The 10717-nt window shown below is 38.6% G+C and overlaps 1 protein-coding gene across 1 annotated transcript in view; it reads left to right on the top strand.

Moving 5' to 3' along the window:
* cdh22 (cadherin 22) overlaps window positions 1-4483 on the top strand; it is a 142182-nt gene extending 137699 nt beyond the window's left edge. Inside the window, exon 14 of the mRNA XM_027279848.1 lies at window positions 2912-4483. Coding sequence (XP_027135649.1) covers window positions 2912-3441 — 530 coding nt within the window. The 3' untranslated portion in view covers window positions 3442-4483. The remainder of the gene's footprint in view (window positions 1-2911) is intronic.
* The last annotated feature ends 6234 nt before the right edge of the window (window positions 4484-10717 follow it).

Genomic DNA, 10717 nt, shown 5'->3' on the forward strand with positions numbered 1-10717 from the left:
ATTAGTATTGCCTGAGGCATGCTAATCTCCAAGTTAGGAGGTTTACAATAGCTTCAAGTTCAAGTATCTGTGTACCCAACAGGCAGTAATGCTCACGTTATTAGTGGGAGCTTGTCAGAAGTGAGGTCATATGATCGCCTTTGCTTCATAATAAACTTCCACATACTACGCACATGCTCCTTTAATACAATTAACTGAAGAAAACTGAAATGCATGTATGAGGGAGTGCATGGCACCAAGTTTGCAACCTCCTATTACTCTACTCATTAGTGTGAATTCAGAGTAATTGTCTTAGCTCTTGTTTAGTATGCATGACAGTGTGAACTGCAATTTACCACAAACCACGACTGTTTCCTCAACCCTGTGGCAATTAATTTGCCCCATTCATGGAGGAGAAGAAGGCTAAACACAATGGTTACAGACACTGCTTTCCCAATGGAGCCCGGCAAACAATGTAAGAGGAGAATAATGTACATTATCAGTCAGAGATACTGCATAATATCCCCATTCAAGATCAGCGAGGCTCTTAAGGCTGGCACAGCTCTTTAGGCAGGGAACACACGGGGTGTTTTCACTCCGCAAGTTATTTTTTAGGCTATTTACACCAAATGAAGACAATTACCAGGAGCAGCAACAAGTTATTTGTACAGATGACATGCTGGAAATCGATGTTTGGGGGGCTTTTTTGCACTTTGCTCAGGAGAAAGAAAAGAGTGGTGGAAGGAGATGAAAGCAAAGATGAAATGTGGCATTCCCTGACTTTCAAGGTCACTTTCAAAGAGTACATTTGTCTATGGGCTTTTTTTTTTCTGCACATAAATACATGTGCTTTAACATGTGTGAATTTGCTGCACACGGCACACAATGTCTTGACAATAATCTAGTTTTACTGTGATGTGGCCATATCTCATTTTCACAGTGTATGGATGGGTGTTCTGGTGGGTTCAGAGCATCAAACAATGCCAGACAGCACAGGCTCCTTTATAATTGATAGTCTTTTTATCTTTGTGAGCTTGTAGGCATTTGTTTTAGGCAACAGGCTATCTGTTCGAGAAGATGCATGGTGCCTACTGGTTAATGATCTAAATGTCCCTTCATTGGCATCTCTTCAGAGTAGTCGCTCATTGTTCTTGCTAAAAAGAAGAAAAAAGGCTATCTGTCCACTGCTACATAATAACACAGTCCATAACTGATCGCCCGCAGGAAACACTTCCCACTGCTAATCAAAACTCAATAATGAAGTAGAAACATTTTCATCTCCTCATCGAAGTACCATCTACTTTTTTTTTTTTTAATCAGAGAAATGCCTGATTCGTATCACCAATATTTTTTTTTTTGTCAGCATGTATCAGAACTACCTAAAAGCCACTCATACTGTAGCACATGGCAACCATCTTGCTACTAATTCAAATAATAATATTATGAAATGAAAGATTAGTGGGCCAATAAACATATTTTTGGAAAGAATCACATTTATTTTGACCCCTTGCAGATAATTGAACAAATTAGCGGATCCAGTACCAGCTACTGTGAATTCATGTAATATAAAATAATAAAAGATATTCAAAATGATTCTAATAACATGCTAAACTGTAGTCGTACAGGCTCGTTTTCTGGTTTGCAATCACCTGATCCCGCTCTTTGACTTTTGTATTTGTAAATCTTGCAAGTAGCACATGCACATATCAATCCCTGTCCACATCCATCTTTGCTTAAAGAGGCTTAATTGGTGTTTATCCAGAAGACATTTTTCTAAATAGATTTGTTTATTATCTTTCTCATTCTCCCCAGTGTGCATAATCCATTCATAACTGCCTGTAATATGTTTTCATTGTCATTGAAAATGACATTTGATGTTGCTACAAGTCTGAGGCAAATCTGCCAGTGGAGGTTTCAGAGAGAAGGGCGCGAACCTGAGGAGAGATGATGGAGTCAGGGGATGGGTGCTAAGCGAGACTTGTATAATCACAAATGTAGGCAGTAATTAAAATAACTAAGCTTAAATTAAAGCCTCATTGATTCATCTGTACATACTGCCTTTGTTTTCCAATCGTTTCATTAGGCCAAAACGTGATCCATCTCAATTGTTTTCCTTTTTTAATCCGGACTTAATTTTCAGAGTCACTTACCCTCTCTTGGTAGGTGGTTTTAAATACTAATGGAACCTTTTTTTTTTTTTTTTTTTCACTCGACTTGGATGAGTATTGATATACAGATTGCTCTCCATTAGGCCTTTTGAATCATATTTCTGGGAAAGGCAATCAGGATTGTGAAAAATCAATGCTCATGCATTTGAAATGTAAAACTTGATAATATATTATCCTCCCCTGCTGTGCCTTTGTCCTGAGAGGTGGAATCAAAGTTACAATGGTTGCAGTTATAAACTTTCCCATTGAAAGTACTTGAAAATCCATCATGTGTATGTTTAATGTGCAGCACTGTGTTTACAGTATACACATTCAGGACATTTATTTTCTTTAGTACTGAATGCCCTGAATCTGGGTTTGGTATGTCATTATTCTTAGCAAGATGAAGAGGAATTCCACTTTTGCATGTAAGCTCTTTAAAAACTCAGTCTGCCAATTTGTAATCCATGTCTACGGTGCAGCAAGAGATTTAAAGCCACAGATTTCAAAACACTTGCTGTAATTACAATTTATAAAATCCTTTAAATGGGAACCTGTCATTCTTTTGACTTTTATCTCATCCTACTTTTCAGGTGGATCTAACAATTTCATATATAACTTTTATACTGTGACAAAACATAACTGTGCAACACTTAAAAGCCGCAAGATGTTCTTTCTGAACTTGTCTAAATTACGAATACATATTTGATCATTTGTGTGGAATTCTCATCTTGTTTTTTTGTGCTCTCTCTTTCTCTCTCCTATTCTGTCTCCTTCTCCACCAGTGCTCGTCTTGCTTATCCTGACCTTGAAACGGCACAGGAAGGGCCAGAGGATGGCAGAGGATGAGGAGGACATGAGGGATAACGTCATCAAGTACAATGACGAGGGCGGAGGGGAGCAGGACACTCAGGCATATGACATGAGTGCCCTGAGGAACCTTTATGACTTCCCAGAGGCTAAGAGCTGTGATTCTGGCCCGGACATCCGCTCACTGCCACAGTGGATACAGGCTAACCGAGTGGGTGGTGGTGCAGAGGGACCTGCAGCAGCGGCGGCAGACTTCTCCCTATTCAAAGGCTACATCCGAAAGAAGGTGGAACAGGCTGATGCTGACCTGTCGGTGCCACCGTATGACTCCTTCCAGACGTACGCCTTTGAGGGCACCAGTTCACCAGCGCTTTCACTCAGCTCCATCCACACGCTGTCCACCACTTCGGAGCAGGATTTCTCCTACCTCAGCGACTGGGGACCACGTTTCAGGCAACTGGCGGGCTACTACGCTCCAGGGAATCCTGATGAAGAAGGGTCCTAGCACAGCTTCTCCTCAGCAGAGACTTTTAAGCTCCCTCTTTTTCCTCCTCCTTCTACTCTGCCTCCTCGTCTCGCCCACTGGCACTCTACTGAGATCATTAAAGCCAGCACTGTGTACTCTTTAAAGACAGGGCACCACCTCTTTATCTCTTTGAAAGAAAAATCACAGTGTTAAACTTTGAACTTGTTTTTTTTTTTTTTTAACTCGTTGGTTTTGGTGAGAGTTTTCGGACATCGAGATGAAAGCTCTGGTGATCTGCAAAATAGTACGGAAAGAGATATTCACCAGAATTGCCCTTTAGTTTGAAGGGAGAACGTTTCCTGGAAGCTATGAGACTGTTTTCAGAGCAGAACATTATGTAGGTAGGGTTAAACCATGCCAAGGCAAACTGTCAGACAAACATGTATTTATTTAAGGAGGAGATATTTATGTATTTATTTGTTTTTATGTATTTATTTATTTATTTACACCATGATCACTATGGTAACTGCAACAATGAACTAAAAAGTATGGGGAAGAGGACATTATAAAAAGGAGAAAAGAAAGAAACAAACAAACAAACAAAGAAACAAAGACTGTGGTGGCAGAGGACTCTACAGATGCAGAGGTGACATCTGGGTCATATGAAAATTACATTCTGGAAATATTTGTATTTATTTTCTATTACCACTTTTGTAAAATAACTAACTTAAATGGCTGGATGAAAAGCTGAGGCATATAGAAAGGGAACGGATGGAGTGAAATTGCAGAAGAAAAGAAATCTGCCAGGTCGGTCAGAATGACATACTTTTGCTGTATTTTAGTGATTTATAAAGGCTTTTGGGAGTCACAAACTGGGGACAATTCTGTGTTAACAATTTTTTTCTTATCCTCTCCACAGCCAATTGTAAGGCAATAAGGCACAAACCGCGACAGTGATTTAAGACTAAACAAAATTACTGTTTCATGGAATTGGCTGGTGGCCAGCTTTGTCCCACAGGGAGATAATTTTCATTCCAGGTTTGTGTGAGAATGTGTACAATATGTTCAATTTATTTTATATCCTGAGATATTTGATTTTGCTTTTGATATTTTATTTCCTTTCATGGAGGGGGGGGGGGGCTTAGCCACAAGAGGGAGAGGGTTATTATGATGAATGGACTGGTCACATCCATCTGATATTCACAACCTATTCAATGTTGACCTTAACTTGCAAATGTATGGAAAACTTTAAAAAAAAAAAAAAGAAAAAAGAAATGAAAACAAATAAATATTTAATTTTTTTGGTAAAAATCTACATCTCGCTGTGTGCAATAAACTAAATTACTCAGCAAGTCGGATCACAGTGATGAAGTAAATAGAGCATCCCTGTTACTAATTATTGGTTACCACTTGTTTGCTGACAATGTCTCTTGAATTATGAATAATTGTGGAGCTAGCTTGTGTTTACACCAGGGGTAGACTCAGAGAATAGTCCTAGATGGAAACAAACAGACCATATGACAGGCCGCAGACAAACAAAGACTCTCTTCTCAGCATGGCTCCCTCCTGGCTGCCTTCTACTGTTGTAATTGTCGTAATCATCAGAGGATGCTCAGGCATAAGAAACTGCTTTCATCTTTATGATCTGCTGCTAGCATGACCAGTCAGACAGTGATTGGGATTCATATTCAGTTGCTTTCACAACTGTGTTTGAAAAGAAAACACCTTTTTTCATTATTAGATCTACTGTATCAACTGATTGCTGAGAGCTGACATCCGGACTGTGTTTCGAACATAAATTATCCATCACTGCTTAACAAAAAAAAGCTTTCTCCAGACGTTGTGTTCTGTTATGGAGCTGAAATGGCAGCAGCTTGTAAAAATACAAAATATTGCAGCTGTCACAGTAAGTGATAATTAGCCGACATTAGCAAATTCAAGACATGCTCATTTTACAATAGTGTTGAAAGCTATGTGATAACAAACTGACATTTTGTGGTTTTATTGATAATTTAAAAAGGCGAATTCACCAAGAACGTGGACAAATAGTTTGGATATGTGTGTGAAGTAATTAAGTTGGGTTATAGTTCAAATTTAAATTGATTTCACAATTTAAATCACATTTTGCATCACTGCCTTCATTAATATTCAGCATATCCTGTTATACTGTATTGACCTATACTGTACTGCATCTAGTGTATACATTTGTTCGTGTATCTTTGCCAAGGAGTGATTTGGCCATCCATTATTAATCATAGCTTTTTGCCCAACAGCATTTGCAAACTGACAAGCAAATGTCACAGTTTGGATGGATGTACACAAATGTAGGTCAGCATGAGCTACATGTATTTACCAACCCCTGTACAGGGGGTGGTAAATACATGTGTGCCTATAAAGAAACTCTGTACAAGCCACCCGGATGGTCATACAGTAGGTCATGTGACTAATGTTGTAAAAGCTGAGGTTAAAGTTCAAGTATATATTTAGCGGAAGAAAGTTCCCCTGGTCGCTTCAGTCCTGTTTCGCCTGCAAACAAGCCCTTCATTCATCTTCCATCATTGTCAGGGAAAATGTCATTCCTTAGTGATGGTCTGCACATGTGAACGTAAAAATGTGTTTCAATAAATCAGACCATTTCTCCCGAACTCCAAGGGCAACATGAGACCCATCATTAGTTATGCAGATAGATGTTTGGTGATTGACAGTTCTCTAGGGGGACAGCTGTGTGCACATAAAATATCCTTTTCTCTCAGTTCTTGGCTGGGTAATGACAATTGATTAAACATTGGGGGGAAATATGAATCGCACAGCAGAAAATATCAATCATATATTGCCAAATAGCTGAATAGCATTAGTTATTTACTTTTCAGACACCCTCAAAAGAAAGCTTTCACCTTCACCAGGCTAACAACAAATCCATTTAGCAAAGATACACTGCATAAGCAATCCTGACTCTACCGCAACAAATGCAGCTCTCTGACAAGCTGAATTAATAAAGTGACTATTATGGCCATTGACTCTTTACAAAAACTGCACTCAAGTAGAGAATTGTTCGAGCATGCGTTTCATGTACAAAATGACACCTTTTCCAAGTCCAGACAAGCACAACATTTAAAGCTTGGATAATGGCAATTACTTTTTTATGTTGTTTTATATTCAATCAAAAACAATAATACCATTTATTTGTATAATGCTTAAAAAACTCTATAAGTGCTCGAAAATCAAATGAAACAACCATGTGGGATGAAACATAAAATAATGTAAAGTACAGGATAAAAGAAAAAAAAAGGATAAAGGCATCAAAAAACAGCATGCTTTCATTTTCTAAACCACTTAGCCTGTTTAGGGTCACAGTGGGGGAGACTTTTCCAGCATGCATTTAACAAAAAGCAGGCTGCACTCTGGACAGGTTACTGGTCACATCAACGGGCTGATAAATCTACCTACAGGTAACTTAGAGTTTCTTTTTCACCTGCGTGGCTTTGGACGGCTGGAAGAAAAACCCGCGCAGGAACGTGGATAACATGCAAACCTGAGAGAGAAAAGTATCAGGACCTTTTCGCTTTGAGGCAATTGTGTCCCCATCAAATAATAATACGTCTACAAAAATACATTTTAAGCCTTTAAGATGATATTGATTCTGTTATTGCCTGAGCTCCTCAGGCAGGTTGTTCCAAATCACAGAGGCCCTGATGAAAAAAGCCTGGTTACCCCTTCATTTGATTCTGAATGTTGAATCAGCCAGAAGGCTCCTGCTGGAGGATCAGAGGCTGTGCACTGGCTCATAGAGACATAAAATATGTGCAATATAGCCAGAGGGCAGACCTCACCAGGCTTTAAAGGTGATCAGTAAAATTTACTTTAGAGTGACGATTTTAGCTTTCTATTTATCATATATATATATATTATATATATATATAATATATATTATTATATATATATATATATATTTATATATTATATATATATATATATACACACACACACAGAATTACATTTAGTCTGAACAGGGTGGGTCTAACTCCATCTCCATCTTGCACATTTTTTTCATATTACCAAGGGTTGCAAGGATTGTAAGTATTGCTGATGCCACTGGGAATCACCAGTTTTATGCAGGTTTCATCTGCTTGCTGTTCTCTTCTTTTAGTATAGTTGGTCTGTGTGGATGAGTCCCTCTGGCTATCACAACTCCCCCACACAAAGCTTTACTCTACACAGACAAGTTCCCAAAATGACTCAAAAATGGTCAAGAGCCAAAGTAAGCCAACAACCAGGTGAGATATGCTGCACATCGGAAGTCTAAAAGACCCAGATATTTTCGTCAAGTATGGACTCCAGTGAAATGTATTTTCTTGTTTCTTCTCGATGTGTGAGGCAACTTTCATGTCATGCTAGCTAAGAGAACATTATAACATGTTACGGTTTATAGAAGCTTGCAGCTATTTTTCAAAAGTTGAATTCTGAATGATCAATTATGACAAAGTGCTAATGTCTGAATGAAAAGTGTGTCTGAAAACCAACTTCTACAACAATTACAGGTTATGCAATGGATTAGAGCATCATATTGCTGAATCGTATGATGACTTTGTACATGGATGTTACAAAACCTTCATTGTACATGAACTTTTTATTGTATAGTAGCAGCTGAAGATAGCAGGAAGATGGGGAGAGAGAGGGGGAATGACATGCAGTGAATGGCCACAGGTCGGATTCAAACCCTGGGCTGCTGCAGCAAGGACTGAGCCTCCGTACATGGGGGCGCCTCTATTGTACATGTATTATCCACAGCATTTGCAGCAAGTTTGCTATAGAAGAACATTGCTTTACACATTCTTGAGGTGAGTATATGTACAGTATGTTTAGCCTATGAAATTTTTTTTGGTGCTGTTTAATCAGGAATTGAAGGAAGGAGAGTGTGGAGGAGCTACATTTACTTTGCCTGACTACTGTCTTTGTAATACATTATGCAAGTACTTCTTTGGTATCCTGTGTATGTTTTTCAACAGGTGCACTTAAACGACCAGTGCGCCACCAGGTGTTGGTGATTTGTACCTTACCAAGTGGGATTTGTGGGAGGGATGGTTCTGTGGGTTCTTTCTTCACATATCAAATTAATTTTTCCTTTTCAGCTAATGTAAAACAATCTCTCTCAATCTCTACTAACTGTACAGTTAAAACTTGAGGGAAAAACACATAGTGGCTGTGGTCAAATACTTCAGTTGTTTGTTTTGCGTGACACTTGCTAACGTCTGGGTGGTTTTGGTCAAGGCGTATTTAAAGCAGCTGTTTCCTTGGTAACAGTCTGTGTGCAGAGGGAACCTGTCTCTGTCTTTGTGTTGTTCTTTGTTCAACCTAACATTGAATGAAGCAGAGTGAAAAAAACGGAGCTCTAAACCAAAGTTCTGGATGGTTGGTCTTATTGTTGTTGCTTCAATCCTCACAGATCTTTTGACCCCACAAACTTACAAAGGGGTTTCCAAATGCATTTCCAACCAGAGCTTTAAGGAAAAAAAAAACTTTGGGTATTATCATACATGCAGCCTTCACATTTTCAAATTATCACATGGACAATAACAAACATTCTTCCATTAAATATGTTTGAAGATTCTACTAATATTCCCACCTGCTGTTTTGTAGCACTCAAATTCAAGTGTGTGGACCTGATTTAGAGGTCAGTGATGAATCATAACTCATTGTACATTGGTGTTGCAGAAGACAATTGATTTTACGCTGAAATCAATCACGCTGTCTCTTTTTTACTTCATTTGAGGTTGCCTTTACAGCAACTTTCACTTTAGATAAAGGTGGACATCTCGCTGTGGCCTCATTATACTGGAACAAGGCACAAGGATTCTTTTTTTTTTACATATTGGTAACATGCAAAAATAGGATTACAATAAAATCATTGCAGTGTTGCTCACACTGTTACTGAGATGAGGAAACAAACTCATCAACATGGAGAATATTCATGAAAACTAGATCTTTAATCAGAAGCTATAGTTGCTGGAAATTGTAGTATATCTAAACTGTATATAAATGCATTCACAAAGCTGAGGACAACCATGTTTGTCATCATAGGCCCCAACAACAAAACACTACTTGGTTGCCCTTGAAGCCCCATGCAGCAGGAACTAGTCTACAGATTCTGATTCAGTGCCTGGACCACATGGTGCATACTAATATTCTTTATTCCAGCCATTTAACCAGCACCTTGCAGAGGCTTATCCAAGGAGACTTATGGGCCCATACCTACATGTCAAAAGTTGTCTTATTGAACACGCAGCACTTCATCAGTGATGTTCACATTTAAGATTTATGGATGAATTAATGGGTGTCCAGGTAATTGATCTCTCTACTGGGAGATGTTTCAAGCAAGTCTCTTTTCCCACAGGGAGGTTGACTGAGTCTCTTAAGTCATACCGTATTGGTCTCTGTGCAATAGTAAGAAGACACAGAGAGCATATATCCACTCATACAGAGGTGTTCTTCCACTATCCTCTGCAATTTCTTGCCCCAGTTGGATCAATTGTCCTCTAAATGGACATCGTAACTCAGCTCAGGGTTGATAAAGTACCAAACTTGTCAAGGGCAATGGTAGAGCAGTCTTATGTTTCCCAAAATGTGTATTTGTTGACTATGCTTTTTGTTAAATCACTCTTTAAAGCATGTTTAGTTTGTTTGTTTGCTCTTGACTCAGTTTTTTGGGTACAAATTTCTGTGAGCTCTCTCTCCCTTGATTTGACTATTCAGATATTTCTAGTGGTCCTACAGACATGAGCTACCAAACAATGACCAATCACTTGAACCTGCAGTCAACATACAACAACAATACTAAATAAATTCTAGTAAATGGTAACTTAACAGTGATAAACAGACTTGTACTGGCAGATTGGTTATGCTTGTCAACACTGTTTTCACACTTGTGATATAATTGACTATAAAACAGCATTTGGCACAAGATATGTTGTGGAGACAGGGCATGTGACAAATTTCCCGTGATTTTTAATAGAAATTCATCAATTCTGTTGCAGTTCATTACTATTCATGAGCAGAAGATGCTATGAGGTCATCTCAATGAAAAGAGCTTTGAAAAAGAGTCTCTGAAGTGGCTATTTCAACAATGGACTTAGAGAGCTGTGGTCTGCTTTATTTTCACTCTTTATAAATCACATGTGCTTGCATTAATAAGAGTAATCTAGGTTTGGTCATTCAAGTGGTTGAACAAAACAGAGCAGGAAGAGATTGTGTTTATTAATAATAATAACAACTTCTGGGTGGAATTTGAATGTTCTTCCTGTGGTCGGGCGTTTTCTCA

The sequence above is a fragment of the Larimichthys crocea genome, chromosome VI (genome assembly GCF_000972845.2).
Source record: "Larimichthys crocea isolate SSNF chromosome VI, L_crocea_2.0, whole genome shotgun sequence".
Classification (NCBI taxonomy): Eukaryota; Metazoa; Chordata; class Actinopteri; family Sciaenidae; genus Larimichthys; species Larimichthys crocea.